We start from the raw sequence: 26,492 nt of genomic DNA, 5'->3' as shown, positions 1-26,492 counted from the left end.
CTCTTCATTTCTGCCTACTTTCAGCAAGCGCTCTTTTGGGTATACTGACCTACCCCACAGGGCTTTTAATTTTAGAGCTCAGGATTTTCTGTGTTCTTCGAGATCAGCGCAGCAAAGGTAAAAAATGGACGCAAAATTTTCAGAGAAAAATGGCACCTGTTTTCTCAAATGTTTCAGGAGTACAGAGCAGACGTTGCCTGAAATGTACTTCTGTTTCGTGGAGTAAATCTTTGTCCTGAATGCTCTTCCTTCACATCTCAGGTGTCAGATCCTTTTACTTTGAGTTTTTGAAAGGCCTCATGTTGATCTGTTTTCTATTTATTCAACTGTATTCAGACTGTGTATTTCCTAGAAATTGGCTAAGTGGGTTCTCGTTAGGTGCCGCTTTTTGACGTGTGGGCGGTCACAGATTTCCTCCCAGATCTCCACGGGAGGGACCGTTTCCAGTTCCATGATCGAGTCACCTGGGGACTGGGAGGAGCCCGGCCACGGCTCACCAGACAGGGAAACATAGATGATGTGTGCCTTCTTCTGTCTCAGGTGAAGCCCATGGTCAGGGATTCCCCTCTGGAGCAGAGATGGCTGCTTCTTACACTCATAAACGTGCTCTCCAGCAAGCTCTGTGCCATGGTCACCCTGTCCACTTCCACGAGGTCTTGGGATCCATGACAATGTTGTCACCTGGGAAATGGCTCCAGGGCCATCACCCCCACTGCTGATACCCCTGAGGGCTGGGGCCTCCTGCTGCTGCTGCCTGGGACCCTTGCTCTCAATGCAAGGGCATGACAGGACCTCTGGGTCAGTCCTGAGTTCTGCCCCCGTCGGAGCTGCTCTTCCCATCTGAGAGGCCATCAGGGGGGTCTCGGGGCGGCTGGGCCCTCCACAGGGAACACACGATCGTGAGCTCTTGCTACATGCGGATCACACACTTCTGATGCGTTATTTCATCCAACCTCACCCATCTTGGGGGAGGGTGTATTAATACTGTGCCCATTTGTAGAGAAGCAAATGGAAGTTCAGAGATAAGGAACAGCGATTACTATGTGAGTTTCTGGAAACTGTGTAGCTGCAGATTTGGCATGAGCCAAATCCACTGGCAAAGCACACCACCATTTAGGAAAATACAGGATGGGACTCACAAATCACAACAGCTCCACTTAAAAGGCGTCCATATCTTCTCAGCACCTTGTCAAGGGGTCATTTTCCATTATTTCCCCTTATCATTATGTGAATTACATGATTATTATTCTTGACAAGTACTCAAGAGTCTTGGGAACAAAAAGCTGGGTCACTGAGCACTTGCCTTATAATCTGAGTGCTCTTCCTGGCAGCCCTGAGAAAGCATATCCAAGGCCTGCCCTAGGCAGGATGGAAGACTGGAAGGTAGGGGCAGCTGTTACATTTGGGGTACCGATATCTCAGGCATGTGGTCTTTAGTTTTTTTATACTAATCTATTTTCCAGAGATATAAAAATGATAAACTCATTCAGATTACCTGTGTATCAATATATCTGGATTATTCTGGCCGCCAGTGACAGAAGACCCAAGTGACCTGGCTTAACCATAGGGATCATTGTTGATTTGTATAACTCAACAGTCTAAGGCAGGTTGGTGTCAGGCACAGCTTGACAGGGCTGCGGGTGGTGTGATCTAGATCCAGTGGCCCCCTCTCTTGGCACTGATGGATGCATTCACATATTACGTTTTTCCTGGGTTGCTACGTATTTGCCAGGAGTTGTTCTCACAGCTGGGGCACAGCGGGGAGTGAAAGAGATAGGCACAGATTCCTTTCCTATTCTCCTGGCGTTCTGTTTTAACGGGGGCAAACCAACAATTAAAGAGTCAACAAAAACTAAACAAGAACATGCCACATACAGGAGGTATTTTGGAAAAAAAGAAAACCAACCAAACAAAAAAAAAAAAGAGTGAGGAGTTAAGAAGATCAGGTCGCTACTATGGATTGGGTGGTCAGTCAGCCTCTGACATCCCTGCCGCATGCACAGTGGCAAAATGAACGAATGTGCAGAGGAGGGTAGGTTGTTCAGGCCAAGAAAGAAGTAGCCCCAAGGTCCCAAGGCAAAATCCTGGTCTGTTTTGAGATATTTCTCCACTCCATTTTATTCATGACAACTTGGAAAAGGGGTCTGCATTTGATGAGCAAATCTAAATGTGAAAATGAATACAGAAACTTCATTTAAAGTGGAGTTGGGAGGTTAGAAGAGAGAACTCTCATGCACAAGTCACTCATACCCTTCATCTTCCACAGGGCGTGATTCTACGGTGTTTCCCTGAAAATAAGACCTAGACGGACAATCAGCTCTAATGTTGATTTTGGTTAATTTTTGTTTTTGGAGCAAAAATTAATATAAGACCCGGTCTTATTTTACTATAACATTTGGTCTTATATAATATAAGACCGGGTCTTATATTAATTTTTGCTCCAAAAGACGCATTAGAGCTGATTGTCCGGCTAGGTCTTATTTTGGGGGAAACAGGGTACTTTACTGCCTCAGCAGAAGAAAAGGTTCCTCCCTGCCCAGTAACAGCTCAGCCAATGAGCGACCATCATAACTTGGCCAATGAAAAGTCACTACACTTTGAACTCAGTTTCCTCCAATGGTCTCTGTTTACAACAGCCCCTCCCAAGTCCATAAAAGAGCATTCCTCTCCTTTGTTTCTGAGGACTTGCACATGGTTCACCATTAGACCACATGTCCTGAATTGCAATTCTTTGTTGTTCCCAAATTAGCCCATTTTGCTGGAAATATATCTATTTGTTTAAGGTCTAGGAGAGATTTTCTTTCCGAAGTCTCCACAGTATTTTCATTGTAAAACCAATGAGAAAAAGCTTTTTGAAAGAAAAACTGAGTGCCCTGAGAATATTTTTTGAAAGTCTGTGCAAGGCCTGCCCTCTTGAGGCATAATAGCGTGCTTAAAATACACCCAGTAAGAACCCCTGGTGAAAAAACAAAATTTCCAATGCATGTACATTTGAAAAAATAAAATCTCCACTTAAATGCTTATTTTGACTTTTTGCCCAGGATCAATTGCAAAAGCGCTTCTGTTCGGAAAGCATAGTTCAGCCAAAATCCAGCTTGTTTTTTAGGAACAAGGAACTGGAGGAAAAAAACCTGGAAAACATAAGGCACAGGGCAAATGTGAGTGTGTGTTTGCAGGACTTTGTCTGTGATGCAGGCCTGGATGACTCACTTTCCAAAGCCAGTATCTCCTACGAGACAGCGCTTCCTGCTGTGTTCAGGGGCAGCTGGCAAAGAGTAGAGAGCGAAGGGGTGTTCACCCAGAGGGAGGAATAAGGTTAGAAAGGTAAGGAGAGGACAGAGGTGAGACCACTGAACCAAAGGTTCATGTCGGGTCAGCTCTCCATCTCTGACACCAGGACTGAGTTGAGATAAGCAGTTTGTACCCAGGAGGTTGAACTACTTGAGTTCTGCGATTTGCATACAGTTTTCCCCTCTTAGTGCCAGGTCAAGGGTCCTGGGGCACAAGAGCATTTTCTGCTTAGTCCTACTGTGCTTCTGCCTGTGGTCCCTGCCAGGGCCTCTTCTGGCAGGATCCTCTGTCCACCGTCTCTCAATTTCCTACTTCCCTCAAATCCAGACTCAGATTCTCCTAAATCACTGTCCCCACTTACTCCTACTTATTTATCGCTCACTTAGTCCCCTAAACCTTCTCAACTGCTATCTCTACAGAGAAACCAGCACAGATATAACATCCAGCAGGCTAAAGGACCACGGACTGAATACATTCCAGCCTCCTAAACATGGGAAATGTGCTACTGGCTAATAGCTCCTACTCATCAGGACATCCCCAGGCAGTAACCGAAGGCGGTGACTTCCTAAAAAGAACTGAACTTTGTCAAAGCAGCTCATGCAGCAGCAGCTTTGTGGCGTCCTACTATGCAGGCATCTGAAGTTCCATGGAGACCGGAGTGGGACTCGTCACAGATCAGATGGTTGGGTAAGGGTCAGGATGCAGCTCTCCAGCACGGCTGCCCCCTGGGTCATTGGCTCTCTGCTGCCTGGCCAGTGCCACCTTCAAGGTGTTGGCACCCAGGCGCAAGCCCTGCAAGCAGGAGACGGCTTGCTGGGCTGAGGCCGAGTCCGGGTAATGGAGGAAGGCCCTGTGCCGTGGTCCCTGCCAGGTAAGCCGTGGTGGGGCTGCGCCGAGTTCTCTGAGGGCTCTCTTTAGCTCACTCACTCGGGTATCCCAGGGGAGGTTCCCAACATAAACAGTGTCAGAAGGCACATCCTCCCCTTGCACGGAACCTGACTCCCGCGGGGCTGGGTCCCAGGGTCTTCTGACAGCACCTGGGGGAGCTGTCTGCTGGCTGCGGGTTTCCAGAAGGTGCCGGTGCTCATCCTGAAGGGTGACATCTTTCCCAGCCTGCTGCTCTCGGGAGCGAAGACTTCTGAGTATTGGGATTTTCCCCATCATCTCATAGCTGATCTGAAAAAATAAAGCAGTTCCAGCTATTCTCCGAGTGTCCAAAAGGGACTACAACTTGGTCATGAGGGAGGAGAAATCAAAGTCACACAGAGGCCTCGGCCACACACGCTCTCGGCAGCAGTCTCTGTGTGCCATGTGCACCAATGGATTAGATGTGAATGGTCCCACCTGGCCCTCTGTAATGTGGGTCCCTGACTGTCTTACTCAGTAGCTTTGAACCCCCTTGCCAACATGCCATGGCAGCTGGCAAGAACAGACAGCTTTCTCTACTTTCCTAGAGTCCCAGGAAGCAGAAAACCGAAGGCCTCCTACACAGAGTAGCAGCTAAGGTCACTATGATGAGGGTTACAGGATCACAAATGGCAACTCCCCTGCTGGCTTCCCAGGATAATGGGGGGTTTCTGCCTCCATACCTGGCCCCTCCCCCCAGCCTATGCCTTTGTGGGGGATGAGGTCTTTAATAAGCCACATGGATCTCCTCTTCCTCCTCTCCAGTGAAGGACCATGTCTCAGAAACCAACCCTTTCAAGGTGTCACCGAAAACGCAGACACAAGGCAAGAACACCACCTTTGAAAACAGTTCTAGCAATGAGTCTCAAATAATAAATACTACACAAAATGTTAAGTCTCAACGACTAGGACTTCTATCCAAAGGACATCTTTGGCTTTTTGGCCTAACCAAGCAACAAATATTTCCTGAAACCTGCAACAAAGGAGGCTCTCAACTGTGGAGCCCTCCAGAAAAGGCTGGAATTGGCTGGATCCAGCCTGCAATGTGGACTGCTGGCGCCGTCCTGCTGGGGCAGTGGCACTGGGAAGGCCTGTGCCACAGGTCAGGCTGAGCGTGGACAGCTGAGCCTGGGGCAGAACTCGTTTCATATTGTCAGAAGAATCAGGAGGCAGAAAAGGAACAGAATAACACTCTTTAGCTCTTTTTGACAGTCCTCATTCTGTAACCATGCTCTCTGTCTTTCTTTTGGGCATGAAGCTTATGAACAATCACCGTTACAAACAGGCAAACAGTGGTCCGGACACAGGGCTTGCCACAGACATGGGGACATGAAGACAGGTCAGCACACAAGGCAGGTACGATTTTTCTACAAAAATAAATAGTTTGACTAGCATCCCTGTTCTCGTTATATTCAGAATCTCATGTAACTTAGAACATGGTTCTTATCCTCGGCAGGGTGTCAGGGACCTTTCTAGAGAAGCCGGGCGTTCCTCCCTAGGACTCCCCAACACTTCTGTGTACAATTTCCCAGTGTCTGTTCATGGACATCCAAACCACAAGAAGCACACAGGCCCCAGGTTAAAAATCAATGAATTAGAGTAAGATTTAAAGAAATACAAACACCTAAGAACAGTCAAGTGCCTGCTCACAAACCTAAAGGCTCTTAATCGTCATTAACTTAATACTTGGATCTCTCTCCCAGTGCTAAGGACACAATACTCTCCACCGCAGCAAAGCCTTTCTGTGGGTCAGAGCCCTCTTCAACCGGATGCCACCCTTGCTCCCTGGCATGGCTGCTTCTGCAGGTGGCACTCGTCCACTCTGGTCCTCAGAATGGCGCAGATTCTCAGCTGCCATAGAAAGACTGCGCAAAGAAAGACTGGCTCCTTCTAATGTTGCTCATTGTTCAGACGCAAAGAACAAAAGAATCCTGTCTACACCATGGAGATATCCACAAGATGCGGCTACTCTTCTAATCAAGAGGAATTTTTCACCTACCTGTTCCTCTGCAATTCTTTTGAATTGATTCATCCGAAGGTGACTAAACTCACAGGGACCAGTACCCTATGGGCTCTGGGTCCCCAAAAAAGTCCCACAGATGACCTAAGTCCAGCCAACCCGACTCCTTCCCATGCCCCCACTCTGCCTTCTTCTTAAGAGTTCAGGTTCTTGTGTGCTTTCGGAATATTTAAACACCGATTTAAAATGGTCATAATTTGATTCTGAGAGATTTCTTAAATTACTAAATCTGGTATTGAGGAAGGATGACCACATTGAAAACTGCAATGACGATCAGAGACAAAGTTTGACTATACTGACGTGGAAGGACTAATGTTACTCCCCTCCAAGCAGCAGCTGCGGGAACCAGCGGGCCTCACTGCCTAGTAAATACCGCACTTCCGCTGGTGCCCACTCCGGAGCTGTCTCGGCCAGGTGACCACCCCTGAAGTGCTGTAACTCCCATGTGTTTTTTGCCCAATGGAACCACAGAGCTCCTTCATGAAGACATTAAGTGTTCTCAGGAAACCTGACCCACGGGGCAAGGCTCCACACTCAGGCAGAAGAAATCTACTTTAACACATGTCATATGAAGCAAAAATACGTCCTTCTGCACACATCACAGGGCTGGCGCACGTCTCAACTGTAATCAGCTGAAGAATAATGAAAATGTTTTAACCGCACATTATAAACTAAGTGAACGTCTACAGCACTGCTGCACTGGCACATGGAAAGGGATCTTTAGAAATGGAAATGCACAAACGCGTGGCTTTTCTGCAGAACTGCTTGTTTCCAGAGCAATATGTTTACTGGGTACGGGATGACAGACTAACAGCAGTGCAATCGTCCATACTCCCTCGCAAGTTCTAGATGGAAAAAATCTCCCGACTATGAGGTGGCTTTTGCCAGCTGTTTGCCATCCCTGGACTCTGAAGAACGGCTCGGGTTGACTGCTGTCCCACAGCTGACAGAAAGGGCTCTGTGAGCCAAATGGATGGGCTGGATGTCATACTCGGGATAGGTCCACAGCAGTGCTTCTGTTTTTCCTGGCTGACAATTAGGAACATTTGTTACATTTTGTTAACTTGCCATGTGAACTAAAAGATTTTGCTTGTTAATCAAACATACGAAAAAAAAAATATTTCCACCCCTCTGTAACTAAAAAAACAGTATAAAGGAAATTTAATTTTCTTTTATATGCCACAATCACGCTTCAATGGAGCATACAAATGTCAGTCACTTATAAATATGTATTCTTTTTAAGTGATTAAATTAAAAACCTGTCTCCTAGAAATACACGCTAAGTCCAACACAAATCAGAAATCTGGCTCTCAAGGCACTGTTGCCAAACCCAAACGAAGAGATTCGGGTTCTAATGTTACCTCGGCCACACATTGGTTTTACAATTTTGAATAAGTTGTTTTCTTTCTGGCTCTCACTTTACTTGACCAGAGATAAGGAGACTGGGATGGGTGATCTTTAAGCAGCTGCTGGCAAAGATAAACAGAAACACCAGGAGTATTTCTGATATGAAATACAACTTCCACCAAAAATTAGTTCTCTTACATGAGACTAATGCTTATTCATTGATGCAAATGCTTTGAGGTCCCTCCAAATGCCCAAGGTGAAACAACTCTACAGAGTAAGCACACTCAGGGGAAGAGTGCAAAACCAGGAAATGTGTTGTCTTCCCCAGATGTCATTCATGCCTTGAAGCATCCATTGGCCTTCCAACCGCAGTATCTCTTAAGCATAATGTTATCAACCCACTGGCAAATAGATTCAAGGCATTAGCCCTCCAAGTGGATTTGCTTGTTGGCTGGCTATCCTATAGAGGAGACCTTGAACCTGGCTGCTTATCAGAATCCCACAGGTTTGCAAAGTAGATTCGCAGGCCCACGCCTGGAGATAGCGATTCAGGAGCTGAATTGTTCAAAAGCTCAGGGTAACGCTAACGTACAGCCACACCAGGCCTGGGTACCGCTGCCATGCCAGAGCACACAGTAAAAGAGGAGATGCCTCTGAGCCACGGCCCAGAGCTGACCATGGAACCCTGTGGCTGCCCTCAGGGCCACGTGGTGACCCACCTTGGACCACGTGATTCCTCTTGGCTTTGGGCGCTCACAGCCCGTGGTGATGACTCTCGTAGGAGTGAGAATATAGTCCACTGTGAGGTCGTGATCCTCAAGGAGCGCTTCAGGTATGTGGACGACCTGGTCAAACAGAAGTAGGTAAAGGAGCTGACGGGGACTACGGCTCTAGTCGTGTCCACTGCACTGCTTGGTGTGAGCACGGAGCTCACGAAACCGACTGTGGATGAGGCCTAGCTACCACATTCCTCGATACCACCACTCACGGCATGGCATGGACTGACAGCAGAGACTAGTCTGCCTGCCCCTCTCCCTCTCTCCCCACCTCGCTCCCTCCCTCCCTCCCTCCCCTAACTCTCTTCGAGGAGTGTGGTTCAGCTGGGCCACAAGGAGCACCTGGCAGTCGTGGACGATGGTCACCACTGGCGTCGCCTGGCTGACTGCTCCCATCGACACCATCATGGCATATTCAAGGTCAGCATAACCTTCTCCCTTCCCGATTCTCCAGCCTAAGAGACAATGCAGAGAATCGGTATCTCTGTAGGGTCTGGGGAGTCATTCACGAGTAAATTTTTCATTATGTCACAATGAAAGGACAAACTTGTCCAACATCTCTGGTCCGTCCATAGAAACTTCCCTCGTGACCCCACCAGAAATGGAGTCAAAGAGGAATAAGTAACAACACTGAACATGTACAGTGGTTAACACACAATGAAGTGAACGTCGAAACTTTTTAAACATAACTACAAAAGGAAACTGAGCGTGCACTTACGTGAGCTTTATGTTAGCAGAACTATACTTAAAAGCAACACAAGGGGCCGGCCCGGTGGCTCAGGCAGTTAGAGCTCCGTGCTCCTAACTCCGAAGGCTGCCGGTTCGATTCCCATATGGGCCAGTGGGCTCTCAACCATAAGGTTGCCGGTTTAATTCCTCAAGTCCCGCAAGGGATGGTGGGCAGCACCCCCTGCAACTAAGATTGAACACGGCACCTTGAGCTGAGCTGCCTCCCGGATGGCTCAGTTGGAGCACGTCCTCTCAACCACAAGATTGCCGGTTCGACTCCCACAAGGGATGGTGGGCTGCGCCCCCTGCAACTAAGATTGAACACGGCACCTTGAGCTGAGCTGCCTCCCGGATGGCTCAGTTGGAGCACGTCCTCTCAACCACAAGATTGCCGGTTCGACTCCCACAAGGGATGGTGGGCTGCGCCCCCTGCAACTAACAATGGCAACTGGACCTGGAGCTGAGCTGCGCCCTCTATAACTAAAACTGAAAGGACAACAACTTGAAGCTGAATGGCACCCTCCACAACTAAGATTGAAAGAACAACAACTTGACTTGGAAAAAAGTCCTGGAAGTACACACTGTTCCCCAATAAAGTCCTGTTCCCCTTCCCCAATTAAAAAAAAAAAAAAAAAGCAACACAAGAGGAGTTCTTGAAAAGACTAAGAACAACTTTCAACTAAAGGCAAAATCTTTTTCATCTATTTCACTTAAAGGGAAAATAAAAACTCTAAAATCAGGGATACATGATTTGAGACGGCATAGCCTTGTCTTGTAAAAAGCCCTGAACAGCTACCCAATTCACCCCTACAGTTCTCAAACGAAGGATGATTTAAGCAGTACTAGTACAATTTTTGCAAATTCATAAATGATGGCACAACAACAGGGGATTATTATCTGAAACTAAGCAGGAGAAAAGAATGCAGCAAGACAGTAAACATTAAAATGCCTTCTGGCTCCCCAAATGAGTCTGGACATTCCTCTCGGTAGGAAGCCCATGACAGTGCAGAAACTTTGACTTCAATTTCACGTTAGCTTTACCACCAAGAGTTGAAGCATCATTGCTCATGCATATTTCTAAAATTCAGATCTAATCATGTTATTTATTTTTTTTTTTACAATTAAAAGCCTTCAACTGTGCACGCAAAGAGATAAGTGAAAGACAATTCAACAGAAAAACAGCAAAGGATATGAACAGTCCACAGAAAGAGACAGGCAGATAAACAGCAAACGTATGAGAAATGTTCAACTTCACTCATAACTAAATGCAAATCCAAAGGCTAATGAAATACCACTGTTCACTATCAGACAGGTAAAAAAATGAAAGTTGGATAATTATTAACAAGCGAGTGGGGAGAGAGGCCAGACATACGCTGCTGGGGATATGAGATGGGCAACCTTGTGGTGGGTCATCTAGCGATATCCATCAGGGTTTAGAATCCGCCCTTTGGTTCAGCAATTCCTCTCCTAGGAAAGATCCCATGGATAGTCCCCAAAGGCACACCTAGACCATATGACAAGACGACACCTCATTCTAGTGTTACCTGTAAGGGAAAAACCAAAACCAAACCCCGGAGATAACTTAAATGTCTCTCAGTGAGGGCTATTCAATAGGAGGAGGCGGACCCATCGGCGCTGAGGGGCAAAGACCTTGGAGACACATCATCCATGGCACAGGGTACTGTAAATGCTGTCCCTCCCGTGAAAACACACACAGGATGAACACACACCCCACACACAAAGGACACAGGATACCTCTATCTCACGCGGTGCTGGTACTCATACACCAACACAAGGAACTGCTGACAGTGGGAATTTGGGGAAAGGAAGAAGGAAAGTGCACACATGATGCTTTCTGTACCATTCAAAGTTTCCAAATGTACGCACGGTGATTCTGTTGTTTTAATCAGGGGGGGCTATCTGGATGGTGACATTTACATGCATCTTCTTCTTCATGCATCCTGAGCTAAAAAGGAAAACTCCTGACGATCTTTTGAAAGGAGAAATCTTTGCTAATTTCCCACGGACAGAAGAGTATAGCCCAAATCCTGTCACCCGGCCTCAAGGCCTTGGGAAAGCTGGCCCCAAGCCCCAAAGGGTCCTACTATATGAACATGCCACTCCTGCTCCCTCTCCTGCTCCACCTGCCTCAAAAACACCTGGCATGCAAGAGCTAACCCTGAGGTCACTTCTGAGATGATGCCCTGCTCAAGGTCCCTCCTCTGACCCCCACCGATGTCTGTCCTAACTTCCATTTCTAAGACCAAGCACATCGTATTGTAGTTCAGCTATTGAGTCTGCTCCTCCCATTCACTGTGGGCTCAAGGCGGAGACCACCATGCTGGCCTGGCTGCTGGTCCATGGTAGGCACACAGGAAATGTGGGCTGATGTGTGCCCATCCCTGATGACACAGGTACAGCATCTGTAATTGGGCACAAAGAAAGCAAAGAATAGAGAACTACAACATCTCACATACTAGCTCACAGGGAGAGCTGGGAAGAGAGAGAACTTTAAGGTGAAAATATTAAAGACCAGCATTAAAAACAAAAAACAAACCCACAACACTCAAGGTTTGGAACAAAAGATTTAGAGCATCTCTTACTAACACTTTACTGGGAATCTCTCCTGAAGGAAGAACTTGGCTTTGGCCAATTACTTTCCAAAGAGAGCTCTGGGGATGAGTGTGTCAGGACAGTCTCTCCTTTTTTTCTCTTGGAAGGATGAGAGGAGAGAGAACGCTTTCCTAGTGGGGGCCCCAAATCACACTGTACAAGCACAAGTCTGCAATGGGGTGATCCCACCTGGAACCACTGAACCCACTGAAGAATAAGCAGGTTGTTTGCAAAGAGCATCAAACTAGGTCTGGGGCAGAGGAGATCCAAGATGGTGGAGTAGATAAACACTGCGCCTGCTTCGTTCCATGAACATATTAGAATTACAACTAAATTGTAGAACAATCAAACTGGAGAACCATCTGAAGTCTGGCTGAACATAAGTTTTATAGCTAACGATATAAAGAAGCCACGTTGAAACTGGTAAGAGGGGCAGAGATGCAAGATGGTTTGGCCCCAAACCTCCCTGTGGCAGGTGAGAACCAGGAGGGTATCCTGGCCAGGGAGGTTCCCCCCAGAGAAGCAAGAAACACCAGCCTCATATTGGTCTCCCCAGCCTGGAGTACTGGTGCCCGGAAGAGCCCCCACAACATTTGGCTGTGAAAAACCATGGGTATTTCAACCATCCAGGTGGGATAGAGGCTGCGGGAAACCAGATGTCCTTGTAAAGAAACCACGCATAGACCCACCAGCCTCCCACAGGCCAAATCTGAATCTGATTGGCCTGGTGAGCTCCGCAGCTTTGTTCTGCTGACTCACTGAGACCCCACCCAACTTCCCCAGTGAGGAAGGCACTTTCTTGTTGGAGCAGTGAGCCCCGCCCACATTGCACTCTTTCTAGGAAACTATCAGGGTCCAAAGGCTCCAGGCCCGCGGTGACTTGCCTTGGTGTGTTCTGAGACTTCTGAGTAGCTCCAGGCCCAGCACTGACACCAAACCAGAATTTACATTAACCTGGTAACCACAACTCTTCCCACTCTAGTGACTCCCTGAGACCCTGCCTCACCTAACTTGCATACCGAACAAGGCTTTATCAGCTGCTGAACCTTAAGGGAACCAGTAGGTGGCAGCAGGCCTCAGGGTGTCCTGGATTTTTATAGAGTTAACCCAGGCCCATTACTGGTGGCAGCTGTCCTTGGTTCACAATGTGACCTCTCCCACACGCCTCCAGGTTTAGCACAGGCAATGAACAACCATGGATCACTTTGCAGCTCCTACCAGGTAGTCCCTGGCTGGTCACAGGCAGTAGATGACCTGGGCCTGCACCAGAGCCCTTCCCAAGAGGCCCCAGAACCAACATACTTGGAGGCTGGCTTCAGACCACAGCAGAGCACTGCCCAATTAACCCCACAAGCAGCACACACAAAGAACAGTCTCAACAGGCACCAGAGCCCACCAGTACTACAAGGAATGTTAAAGCGACTTCTTTATGATGAAAAGGAAAAAAACAAGAAAATTAAATGGAAATAGCTAAATATCTATCAACAATTACTTTCAATGTAAGATTAAAAGCTTCAATCAAAAGACATAGGAGGGCTGAATGGAAAACAAAACCCTAATATATGTTGCCTAAAAGAAACACACTTCAGATTGAAAGACACAGATGGATAGTAAAGGGATGGAAAAAAATATTTCATGAAAATGGAAACAAACAAAAAAACCAGAAAACCCCCCAAAAGCTGGGGAACAATACTTATACCTGACAAAATAGACTTTAAAACAAAGGGTATAACAAGAGATAAAGAAGGAGCTAGTAATCCCACTTCTGGATATTTATCTGAAGAAACCCAAAACGCTACTTCGAGGGGCTGTGTGCATCCATATGTTCCTTGCAGCATTGTTTACAATCGCCAAGATGTGGAGGCAGCCTGGGTGTCTGTTGATGGAAGAATGAATAAAGAGTAGGTGGTACATATATAAGTATACAATGGAATATTGCTCGGCAATGGAAGGGAATGGGTTCTTGCCATCTGTGGCAGCTTGGATAGACCTGGAGGGAATTGTGCTGAGTGGAGTGTGAGACAGAGAAAGACAGATGCAATGTGATTTCACTTTTGTGTGGACTCTAAAGAACAAAATAAACAAACAAAAAGAAACTCACAGATACAGAGAAATTTTGATGGTTGCCAGATAGGCGGGGAGTGGAAGATAAGTAAAAAAGGGGAAAGGATTAAGTACAAATTGGTTGTTACACAGTAGTTTTAGGGATGTAGGGTATAGCATAAGGAATATAGTCAATAACATTGCAGTAACTACGTATGGTGTCAGATGGGTACAAGGTTTGTTGGGGTGATAGATGGGAGGGGGTTGGGGGCAGAGTGCAAAAGGTGAGGGGATTAAGAAGTACAAATTGGTAGTTACAATATAGTCATGGAGATATAAAGTAAAGCACAGGGAATATAGTCAATGATATGATAATATCTATGTATAATGCTGGGCGGGTACTAGACTAGTCAGGGGAAGATCATTTCTTAAATTATGTAAATGTCTAACCACTATGCTCTACATCTGAAATTAACATAAAACAACATCGAATATCAAATGTAATTGAAAAAATTACAAAAGAGGGGGAAAAAGGTGAAAGGGAGTAAGAGGTTCAAATTTCCAGGTATAAAACAAATCAGTCACGGGGATGTAATGTACAGCATAGGGAATATAGTCAATAATATTGTGATACAGTGTGTACAGTGTCAGATGGTTGCTGGACTTAACATGGTGATCACTTCTTTAGATATATAAATGTTGAATAACTATGGTGTATGCCTGAAATTAATATAATATTGTATGTTAACTATATTTTAATAAAAATCTTTTAAAAATATTTTAAAAAAGAAAAAAAGCTGGGCTTGGGGCAGAGCAATGCAGAGGGGGATGAGGTACCCTGGAAACCACAGGGTGGCTTGGCAGAGTGCAGACCCTGTGCTACTTACCTGCCTGTATGGCGAAGCCCCAGGCCTTGCAGGCAGGCTCAGGGCACCCCGTGTTGTCCGGGAGACTGCCGCTTCATGACAAAAACAAGGCTTAGAACCTAATGTTTCCCACATACTGGAGGCTGTCCAAAACCAACTATTTACTGACACACTGCAAATAAATTCAGCTCCAGTTCCAGTCAACTTAAGAACAGAGGGACAATCTTTCACCAAGTGAAGAGAGATTATCTCACTTTATTTTTCCCATTGAGAAGAGTGAAAATGTACTGTAAAGGTGTCGAGTGGGGCCAGGAGTGAGAGGGGCGGGGTTAACTCTTGGAAACGAACAATAGATGCAGCGGTTTCCGAGGCCACGCCTGTGCCCAGAAAGCTGAAATCACTTACCGTCACCTTCTGCAAGACAAGCAGAGAGCTGGTGGAACAGCAAACTGCATGGTAAGTGGTCACATCCGAGAATTCCTGTTTGTAATCTTACCTTTTTCAGAAACGGCAACAGATCCCACCACAACCAAGTCCACGAGGACCCTGGCGTCCAAGCCCACGGGAGTGCTGTAGTTCCTCACGCCCTGCGGACAGACATGCAGACCTGAAAGCTTCTCCAGGCTGCCCCACCTCCTAATACATAGGCGATGAGCAGTCAGGGTCTGAATCAACGTCCTGCGAGAAGCCAATGCATGCAGAGCCCCATGGCAAACACAAGGCGTTGCAGAAATGGTATTTTAGGATAATTTCCCACCATTTCTTCCCCAGGAAAGACGCCAGGAGGAACTGACAGCACAGATGGATAGGATATCAATTTCATAATATTTAGCACATCATTTTTTCCATGACACAGAAGAGCATGGAGATTACAACATAGGCTCAAAGGAATCCCACAGAACTGGGTCCAGATGCCTCTCTGCCCTGTGACCTCAGCAGTAGGAAGCTATGTAAACTTTCAATTTCTTCATCTTTAAGATAGGGACACCACCCCTGGCCTCATCAGACTGGTGTTGGAATGAAACGAGATCACGGAGGTAAAGCATTTGGCACATAAGACATGGTGTGACATATTTATTCAGTATGAAAGTCTGGAGGCCACTATCTTCATGTATAGCACATTCACTTCTGAAATATTACCTATTCAGCCAAAACGCACCAAAAGTACACCCGTGTCTGCTAACTAATGGAGGCCCGTATTTAACAAACAGGAAGGCCGATATGTCATGATTCTGACAATAAGGGCTACAGGTAAATCTAAGGAACCAGACTGGGACACTGTATGGAGCGGTACCCAGCAGAAGTGGATCACTGGGTGTGGTATTGACCCCTGTCCACAAATATATGACAAGTCACTTATGGGATCCGTCCATGTGATTAGTCTGGGGCCTCCTAACAGTCAAACCAGTCACCAGCCCATGGTGCCCCACTGTGGGAAAGCCTATCTTTTCTTAATCTCTCGGTGACCACGGAGGTAGGCATCTCATGTCCACGGCCCTTGTCCCCAACTCTGTTTTAAGGGGCTCAGTGCCTGGCAGCCTTGGTGAGCAGACAGCTGGGTGGAGTCTCATGTGTTGTAACTGTGTGTGTCACACTTCCTCTTTCCTCACGCAGTCAGCCTCACCTGCTAAGTGTGGCCAGACACAGCGTGAGCAAGCAGGAGTCTCCTGATGCTCCAAAGTCATGTTCAAATCAACAGAAAGTCACTGATGGGTAAAAGGACTTATCATGCGATTAAGGCACCTTTCTGTCTGCACACAGGGGTGGTTACCAGAATACTCCTAAGTCAGAGTAAATATAATACAAAGACAAATGATGACAGACACAGGTGGCTGGGGCGTGATGGTGGCAGTGAGGGACAAATTCAGAGACTTATCTGCCAGGAAGTTAAGGCTGTATCAGAGGCTCCACGGTATATATGCACCGTGGCAGTATTTCTGCCATAAGCTTTGGCAACCAAACTAAAAATTGCACTAAAATTTGCATTTGCAGTTGATGTGGCCTTAAGAGTCTCTCTCCACTTTCCCATTTTTCCTATGCCATAAAGTAAATGAAAATCTTTTTGAGGTTCATGACTCTGGCTCTCTGATGGTGATCCAGTATCTCATGTCATAAAAAAGCCCAAACTTTGCCGTTGAATCCTTATTAAAGTTGTCATGAGAACCGGTCTAGCTTTACCGTGGGCCCGGCCATACTTTCAGGAATGCACGTGTGGGACCAGCCAGTGCTGGCGTTTCACGGGGAACTCCTGGCAATAAGCAGAGTGGTGGTCACCTTTCAGGGGGAAGGGGGATACTGTTACAGGTGGCACAGACCACTATACCAGCAGCACAGCTACATCTGACCTGGGCCTCAATCCCAGGAAAAGGACTGCTGTTACTGCATGAACCTATGGCTTCTAACTGGTCACATTCCCTGTCGGCTCCAAGAAACGTGGGATCAACGCCTGCCAACTGCAGAGGATCACAGCGTTTGCAGTTTTGAGCAGTGACCGGAACCAATGCTGTCTCCTGTTTTTCTATTTTTATTTTCTCTTTGCTCTTTTGTTCTACACATATTGTAACATTTTACTTTATAAGTATTTTTTGTAAGCCACATTCAATTCTATTTTTGGAATAAAACAGGTTATCAATAAATAACAATAAAGCATTCAATTCTTATACATCAGACTTAAGTGGAAAATCCCTTAAAAAAAGGAGTATCTCAATGCCCTATTTTTTATTCCAGCAGATTAGGAGTCAAATGACCAGTCTACTCTAGGAGTCTGAAAAGTCACCAAATTCTATTTCTTGATCTGTAAACTACAAGACAAAGTCCATTATAGTGCACCCTGATGTAATATTTGCACACTTTGGTTTTACTATATCACACACACACACACACACACACACACACATACACACACACACACACACACACACACACACACACACACACACCAGCAATCATTAATTTAGAACTGATGAGGCAATTCCTAATTGAACATATTTTGGAAATTCCATGCTGTGTACCCTATTGCTCTGGTGGCATTTGAGAAAACGCTATAGAGCACGAAACAACGAAACAGGTTAACACTAGAGGGTGCCAGAGTACCAGATAATTTGTTTTTCCTTTCTTTCTTTCTTTTTTTTTCCTTTGTTACCAGAATTTGTAATTTGCCAGCTTGGTGCAAAATAGAAACCAAGTTACAGAAATGGAATCCATGTATTCATAGTTTTTCTACTTGGCTCCCTTAATGACAGGATTGCTGAATACTTTAACATCTCTGTTCATTTGACTTTGTTAAAAATACATTTTAAACTTTGTGGTGTATTTTATGCAATTCTAACTTCAGAAGCTGCGGCTGAGCAGTTTCTTTCCTTAGTGGGTGACTTGTTCCTCGCACTTACCTGAGAGGTGGCACATTTTCTCAGGATGTCTTTAGTTGCCCCAGGGGGTGGTGTGATCCTATTAAACAAGCCTGTTCTCAGTCGTGGTGTTGGAACCAACAACGTTTTTTTGCTCTTTTAAAAGAAAGACAACAAATTACAAAATGAAACAGGAACTTTCTTGCGTATGTTTTTAACATTTCAGGGACAGAAGCAAGTTACTATTATCTGCATTTTTTTTTTTGGTGTGTGCCAAGGAAATTACTTGTTTGCAAACAAGTAAATAATGCCTGGAGATCAATTTTTCTTAGAGCCACTATCTTAACCCAGCCATGGATGAAGAGGCAGGACATTTGTTAAACTCACTAATTCTACTTTACTTGCCACTGAAAATTGTTACAGGCAAAAAAATGACAACACAAATCCAACGGTCTGTTCTCATAAAACTTCCAAACGTAACTTTCCCGTGCCCCCTGTTCTCGGCGTTAAATACTACACAGTTACTGCTATAATTTGAAACTGGTATAGCATAGCCACATTAAAGACGTAATTCCATCAAATATTTACATCTAGTTTGCTGTTCAATAAGTCACCGTCTAAGAGATCAGCACTTGATATAATCAATATTTTATGCTGACCTGTGTCAACACCCCTTTCCTCTATGTAGTTCTCAGATTGGGAGTGCCACACGGCTTCTCCCCGTGCAGAGGACACAGGGCTTCTCAAACTGGGGGCTCTGGGCACTTGTTAGAAACGATCAGAAGCTCTGGGGGCAGGCCCAGCAATCTGCTTTAACAAGCCCACTGGGTCAAACAGGAGAACCACTGCTCAAAGCATCTCCGTAGCTCATGCAGGGGCAGGCCGTGAGGCAATCATAAAATGTGTAAAATCCTTTGTGTAAAAAGTAGTATATTTTAGTTTTTGTGCAGAAGATGACAGCGTGAGACCAACAAAAGGTCTATAAAATCACAGTTTGGCTTAATTAAATAAAGGTTTTTCAACCACAAGGGAAGAGTATTTCAACACAAGTAATGACCACATACTATTTTCCTTTGGAGTGTTCAAGAGTTTGGGGTTCATTTCATTTGCAGTCTCCAGATGACTCTGGCTTACTGCAGACTATGCTGGTTACTCCGTTTTCCAGAAGCTGCTCCCGCCCAGCTCTGTGGATCTCAACCCTAGTTGTACGTTAGCATTCTCTGGGGAGCTTTAAGACTTACCAAGGTCCAGATGTAGTCAGATCTTCTGTTTCAGAACCTGACATCGGCTACTGATTGTCTTCAAAGCTCCCCAGAGGTTACTACCATTAGCCAGCATTGGTCAATGCCGCCTAGGCCAGTGGTTCTCAGGCATCATCAGCTGTTCTTTAAAAACAGACTCCAGAAACCGATTCAAGGCCTGGGGTTGAGCCTGGGAAGCTGTGCATCCCCAAGCACAGGCCACTGTGTCCCCAGGTGTGGTCTGTGGCAGTGGATATCACCATCCCTGCTTGCACTCAGGTAGGGCTAGGGAACCTGCAGCTTTACCTGCTTCCTAGATGATTCTTAACCTACTAACATTTCTAGAAACCACTGATGAGCCTCTAGACCTACAGCACAGGGACCACAGGCGTCACTGCATCTTTTTCACCACTACGTCTGTGACTGGCCTAGAGCCTGGAATACAGTTGGGCTGTTTATGTCCCCTGAATAAATGAAAGTGAGGACTCCGTCAATCTCTCCTGCCACCTGACTGTACTCGTCTCACAGGATGCCTTGGCTGAGGTCTAAAATCTCTGACACGTTCATGGCCTTTGATGCTGTGCTCTTGAGGAGCTGACAGGTAAGAATACCCTGAACCTCACACATGTAGAGAGCTGCCTCTGGTCACACTGTGGAATAACTGCCCACTGTGTGTGCTTCACTGCTGCTGCTATTATTGCCTCTAGTTCATCAAAGTGATCTATTGACTGGGAAAATAAGGCTGGCAAAAAAGAATGCTTGTGGAGGAGCCTAAACCAGACGCCCCTGTTGGGGTTGCACTGCACACAGAAGAGAGAATGATCTCCTGCACAAGACAGCTGGAAGAACCAGAGTGGAATCCCTGTACCCCTCCTGGTTCCCTGTAAAATTACTTTCTGGTATTCACTCCACCACACAGGATGAACGGCGCCCTGCGTAACCCAGGCTTCTCAGGAGTTGTGGGAGAACAGGGTCACCACACTAAGCGCGGTTGCATGAGGCAGAACTCCAAAGAGCCTGCACTGCGACATTTAGCACCTGTTCACATTATCAGCAGTGATCTGTTTCAGCAAAAGAACATCACTCATTACGTGAAATTAGTGCTGTTATTTGAATGTTATTGCTTTAATACTTTTCCTTGTATTTAATTTATATGCTTACTTTGGTTTTATGGTTGCCTAAGAGCTACAAGCATTCAAATTTATGCCAAATGTTATGTTTGTACTTATTGAATTATAATAAATTAAAGCAAACTTGGGGACATTTTTTTTCTTCAAAAGGGCCCTCTATATTTAAGAAACACTGTTCTAATGTATATATTTTGGGAACTCAATGTATCAGATTTCTTATTCGCGGGTTATCAAGTTTCAAAGAATTGTAATATTACAAATATGGCAGGAGAAAATAAACATATTGTAATCTTTCTCTTCTGACGAAGGACATCAGAATTGAGAATGCTTCCATGTCATCATTTTGAATGTCCTTTATCTTTAAATTTAGAAACATTCAGGACTTCTGACTGACTGCTAAACAACTGAAAGACTTCTGAGCTGTTCCTGGAAAAGACAACTCCAGGGCACGTTCTGCGTGGGCAGGAGTCAGAAGTATCATCCTTCTAAATACAGGATTGCATGCGTTTACTGAAAATAAGACCTAGCCGGACAATCAGCTCTAATGCGTCTTTTGGAGCAAAAATTAATATAAGACCCGGTATTATATTATTATATTATATTATATTATATTATATTATATTATATTATATTATACCTCGTCTTATATTATAGTTAAATAAGATCGGGTCTTATATTAATTTTTGCTCCAAAAGACTCATTAGAGTTGATTATCTGGCTAGGTCTTATTTTGGGGGAAACACGGTACCAGCCACCTGGAGACTGCCTTCCTGTCAGTAGCCAGGACTCCAGCTCAGGGAAATGGGATTTACCTGTAGTGCCAACAGCCGAACGCCTTCAAGTGGTTTATCGGGGTCCACTTTAACTTCCTGCATTCTGGAAAAAACTTCTAGGTCTTTGATGTTTTGGCAAGCCAGATAAGAGCCCTGGTTAGGCAAACAGACAGAGTTGCACTTACGTCGAGGATGAGGAAGCGAGCATTTTTCTGGGGAGCGTCAGGGTTGACTTTAATGGTTCTGGCCATTTTGAATGCCTGAAGGCGTGGGAAATGCTCAGCAGCACGAGAAGCTCCCTGTTTTTAAATGCAATTGCGTGTTACTCAGAGGACAATTGCAGCCTGAGAGCAGTTTGCTCCAGCATCCCACGCAGACAGGCGGAAGCGCTAATTCTGAGACAAGATTTAAGAGTCACCCAATGAAACATCTGAGAAAGCAGTCAGGGTAGAAAGCTAGCCTAGCCCCACTTTATTACTGAAATAAAATATACACCCCAAAAAGTATACAAATCATGAGTACAGCTTGATGAATTTTCAGATAATGAACTACCACCTAAATCAAGACAGAGCATGTAAATCAAGGTTAGAGCACTAACCCAGCTCCCATCCCTCTCCTAGTTAATTCGCTTTTTAAAGATCATTACTGATTCTGTTCATCTTTCACCTTTTCCCTGAACTTCATGTACACTTCTCTTGCTGGAGTAACAAGCACTAAAACAAACCCACGTAGCAACAAAAACCATCCAAAAGAAGTTTTTCAAAGGGACAGGATGGCCTCGGAACCAGCTCAGCTAAGGACGAGAGAAGGGCTGGAGCTTGCTTCTTAGAAGCCAGGTTGGAAAGAGAAAGCCCAGCCAAATGAGGTGGGGGTGTGGGGGTGATGCCAAGTAAACAGGCCACATCCTTCAGGCCTGACAGAGCAACGATTTTGAAAAAGCGCTTTCTCTTTCTCTTTGAAAACATGCATTCCGAAGATTATGAGTCGTGTGTTGCCTCTGTCAAGCAGACTTTTTTCTACGAATACTATTATAAACAGGTATCTTTGTTTTCTATTCTGAACATTTGGGAAACCGGTGAGGCCTTCCTCTTTCCAAAGGTGCTAGCTGTAGGGTTTCTTTCTCAGAGTACAGCGCCCTCACTGCCCTTAGGGAGCCAATTTTGTGAAAAGGGACAACAATAAAGTGTTTCCAGCCAGGATAAACATTTCACTCTGCATCAGATGGTAAACAGTAGACTGAGCACCACCTCATGGCAAGATACAACCAACCAACCCACGCTGCACAGAAAAGCAAAAGGCCCTGAGAGTCAAGGTTAGGTAACATGATGAGAGATGTCTCGAAACACAAAAACATCTCGGCCTGGTGGTTTGGACTTCACACCACCACTCACTGTTCACTGAATTTGAATCCACCATGATGACGCAGGACAGTAACTGTATTACTAATGTCATTCATTTAGGAATATCCTGTTTTCCTGTTCACTGCTCCAAGAATGCTTCAGTACCTTGAAGTTGGGAATCCTGTGATGAACAGGTCGGGGAAAGTCAGCTAAATTTTGTGATTCCATGTAGTCCCAAATCTGCTCACGAATGTCCTGTTTGGAAACACCTATCGCAAGAAAGGGTGTGATTGATTAATACAGCAGAAAGAAATTCCACAGTGTGTGCATTCTGGGTCCTACTGCATGATTGCTCCAGCTATACCCTCCACCCAGGCTGGACCAGGGTCTACAGCTTCTGATCTCTACATCAGAAAATCAGGGTTAGGGATAAGTTTCGCATTCACGACAAATCACTCAAGTCCTACAATAGTTCAACATAACCCAAGTGTTGAATTAACCCAGTTCTGCTAACCTGTAGCAGAACAAAAGGCAACCCAAACCATGTAACCCAGCCTTCCTAGAGTCCTCACTTAGAGATGTGAGTTCTGCCCAGTTAAGGCACTGTCATTTAACATTCTCTGTAGTCTTGACATGGCTATGATTAGTTTATTTTTGCTGGAAATCTAGTAAGCTTCCTTAACCTTAAGTGATTTATAAATCAGCTATTATTTTGGATTTCCAACTACCACCCCTTTGCTACCTACCACACGTTGCTAGTGTGGGAATCTTTTATTCTATATCCAACTTTGGAGATGCAATTTTAGGCAACAAGTACATTTTACTTGATTGGGACAGCCCAAGCAGAATTTGCATGAATGATGTGCTCCTCTTGGAGTGGAGAAATATCAAAAGTAGTTTCCAGTGATGTAGGAAAAAAACATAAAACCAGCACATTCATAGAGATACATTTTAAAATAGTCACCGAACTTTTGTTTCTGTTGGTCCAAAAGGATATCCTTGCACAGAAGTTTGTTTCAAATCACTTTGATAGCTACTAGTTGGTTTCTTTTCGTAACAATTTATTATAAGGCCAGCATCGTAAATTACGAAGCAAGGAATTTCATAGGCGGTAATCTCATGCACAAGTACACTCTCACTACCATCAACCTGGAAGGAGATTCTGTGCCCAGATGTAACTCCCAGTGATGTGCTGTCACCTGCCCTATGCCATCTAAAGGCCTCTGCAGGGACACACACACACACACACACACACACACACACACACACACTGTGCGTCAGGGACATGCGCCTCTGACACTGGTGTGAAAAGTTGACCTCTTCCTCTCAGAGAACTGAGATGGCGTGCCCATCACTATACATACCCAGGCTGTGAAGGTGAGGTTCTACACACAGTGTGTGTGGCTGGGGGAACTCTCATCACCCAGGCAGGAAGGAGAGACAGGCTTAACCTCTCAGGTCCTCAGTCTCCCTTAAAGGAGTGGAGGCTGCTCAAAAGTAACAGAAGGGCCAAGAGATCTGGGAGTCACCTGGATGGGTGTTGGCACAGGGCTGGAAGCCTGTCTCATTCTAAATTGTGTGGCTTTGAATTGGGAATAAATTACATTCTAAAAGCTTAATTTTTTGTAAATGGATTTTTAAAACATCCTAAGAGAGCTATTCAGTTGGTGCAAAAGTAACAGCAGTTTTTGCAATTATTTTTAACCTTTTAAACTGCAATTACTTTTGCACCAATCTAATATAATGAAGAGCCTCTTTCCTCACTGTTTGCTGCCCCCAAAGGCAATCAGTGCACCTGTGTCTTCTTATGAATTTTTCCCAGGTATCTCAGGCTTCACACTGGAGACACTTTCAGTCTCACCCTCATTTTCTTTGCCTAAGGAAGTGCGCTATCCATATAGCTGCACTCACTGCTCTGTACTTTGCTGTTGTTTTTACTTCATAAATGCAGATTAGTCCATATGATATGTAAAAATACCCTCATCTTTCCACGTAGTTGCATAGCATTCCACTATACAGACAGGTCAAAATTTACTCAAGCAGTCGCCTACGGATGGGCAATAGGTGCTTTCCAACCTTTTGTTTGTTACTGACGAATGCTTTTACAATCCCACCCATCTTATAACAATTTGTTAAATGTGTAGCTCTAAGGTGTAAGGGCCACAGCTAAAGGCTTCCACTGCTGATGCCCTCAGGACAGACCTAAATCCTCTTGGCAGAGTGTGCATACAAGGCTTTAACAGCCAGACCTGAGCCTCTTGGAGCCCACTGCAAACACTGGTGGTGCCTTTGGACCCTAGCTGTGCTTTGAACCACCCCAGAAATCAAAAATACTTAAAAAAAAAAACCAAAAAACAACAACACCAGGTGTGCTTAGGGAACACACATCTCTAAGATGCAGGCCAAGATAATACTGCTGTCAGCCTGAGAAGGGCCAGGCAAGATGTTTCCAGCACTAGGCTTGTTTTTTCCTGCTGGGAGCTCTGCACTTCTGGTCTCTTCTGGAAAAGTCTGCTCAGCATTCCGTCCCTCCCACAAAACCTTACTCTTCAAGGTCCAGCTTTGGCACCACCTCCAGGGAGTCTCCCTGCCATTCTGCTCCAGTGTCCTGTGGATCCCTCTGTCACTGGGTGTGAAATGAGCTGCAAAGCCCTGCTGTCTACTGCAGCTTCATCTCCCATCGTTCCTCACTTAGAATTCAAAGAGTGGCTCAACCACTGTTGGTCCCTGGCCCCACACACCTGCCCATTTCTCTCTCTCTCTCTCTCTCTCTCTCTCTCTCTCTCTCTCTCTCCCTCCCCCGCCCCCCTCCCAGGTCCAGCTGAGACACTGGACCTGGGACTAACTGAGATGCCACCTCCCTCAGAAAGCATCCTCTGAGTGCTCAGTCACAGACAGATGTTCTTTCTTTAGGAACTCAGAACACCCTCACCATTTGTTTGCTTAACTTTTTCAAACAGAAACAATTACGCTGACATAACTATGATAAGGCTATTTACACTTATAACTTTCACGAACAACCCAGAGGTCTTACCATATCACCAACACTGTGCAGGATACTGTGTGGGACACAAAAAATGTAGAAATTGGGGCCCTTGCCCTGGAGAGTCCATCACAAACATTTGAGTGACTCCCATTTAGAAAGCAATGGGCTAATTGGGAGAGGGAGAGAATAAAAGGGCAGGTCCTTGCCCTCAGAAAGTTATGAAAACATAGGAAACGATTAGGATAATAAAAGACAACATATATTAATGTGTGAAATGCCTAAACCCTATTCTGTAATTCTGGGTCAGGTCAACTGGGGTGTCCCTCTTCTACCATTAGCCTGACGCTCAGTCCCGGCACTCCACAGGCACCTCCAAAGGTCTTTTTTGTCATTCCGCTGTATTAGCAGCATCTGTTTACTGTGCAATTTACATTCTGCACGTGTATTGAGGGCAGGAATGGATTTATTCATGGTTGTGGAACCTGGTTTTGACAGACCCTGGCACACCATGAGTTCTAGTGTTATCTTTGCCAGGCAATCCTGTAATCAGTCACCAAAGTCCAGGGACGCCGGGGCAGGACTCCCCAGTGCCTGGTACATCGGAGACCTCAGAACGCATTACTTAAGAGGACAGTGATTAAGCGCCCCAGCGTGTAGGTTACATTGGTGTCCAGTCCTGCCCCTGCCAGCAGCTGTGAACTGTAAAATGCGGAGGATAGTGAGGGCAGATCTCAGGGAAACAGTTGTGACGACTGGTAGGGGGGCCCACGGACACCACCACCTGCCCAGCCGGTAGCCCTCCTTCCTTTTCTCCCATTTTCTTTATTCCACCGACGACCGGGTCCCGCATCTGGGTCCGAGCCTGCGGCGGGTTCGACCCGGAGCCCCGCCACAGCACTCCGCGTCCCCCCGCCCACCCCCACCGTCTCTCCCGCCGTCCCTCACCCGCTGGTCTTCCTAGCTGTCCCTTACCCGCCCTCGACTCCATCGCGACGCCGTCAGTACGCGACACCACCTGGATCGGGGGCGGTGCCGAGTGACATCACCCGCGCGCGCTCTCCCCGCGCCTGCGCCCTGGCCGCTA

General features: G+C 45.8%; 1 protein-coding gene across 5 annotated transcripts; it reads right to left on the bottom strand.

The window, feature by feature from the left end:
- Nucleotides 1–1,788: 1,788 nt before the first annotated feature.
- Nucleotides 1,789–26,492, bottom strand: MTHFSD (methenyltetrahydrofolate synthetase domain containing). 5 transcript variants are annotated; one of them, XM_019747135.3, is made up of 8 exons: nucleotides 26,381–26,492; nucleotides 22,588–22,691; nucleotides 21,268–21,381; nucleotides 17,981–18,094; nucleotides 15,088–15,178; nucleotides 8,683–8,795; nucleotides 8,284–8,409; nucleotides 1,789–4,467 (listed from the first exon to the last, which is right to left on the bottom strand). In XM_019747135.3, the coding sequence occupies exons 1-8, from the start codon at nucleotides 26,394–26,396 to the stop codon at nucleotides 3,967–3,969; spliced, it is 1,179 nt and encodes a 392-aa protein (XP_019602694.3). In that variant the 5' UTR covers nucleotides 26,397–26,492; the 3' UTR covers nucleotides 1,789–3,966. The 5 variants fall into 5 exon arrangements, with proteins under 5 accessions (XP_019602694.3, XP_019602693.3, XP_074170582.2 ...); XM_019747134.3 differs by lacking the exon at nucleotides 21,268–21,381 and adding an exon at nucleotides 21,122–21,235 and having other exon boundaries at nucleotides 26,381–26,491; XM_074314481.2 differs by having other exon boundaries at nucleotides 21,268–21,477; nucleotides 26,381–26,398.

Source organism: Rhinolophus sinicus, chromosome 8 (assembly GCF_057876585.1).
Source record: "Rhinolophus sinicus isolate RSI-liver-muscle chromosome 8, RSI-T2T, whole genome shotgun sequence".
Classification (NCBI taxonomy): domain Eukaryota; kingdom Metazoa; phylum Chordata; class Mammalia; order Chiroptera; family Rhinolophidae; genus Rhinolophus; species Rhinolophus sinicus.
This window is presented reverse-complemented; position numbering and strand designations above follow the sequence as displayed.

Bases quoted from the DNA above. Each gene is read 5' to 3' on its own strand.
- MTHFSD (XM_019747135.3), bottom strand. The intron at 21,382-22,587 runs GTACTGAAGCAT...ATTTAAAAACAG, and splicing joins ACAGGATTCCCAACTTCAAG to GGAGCTTCTCGTGCTGCTGA. The intron at 8,796-15,087 runs GTAAGATTACAA...ATTGTCTCTTAG, and splicing joins TGTTGCCGTTTCTGAAAAAG to GCTGGAGAATCGGGAAGGGA.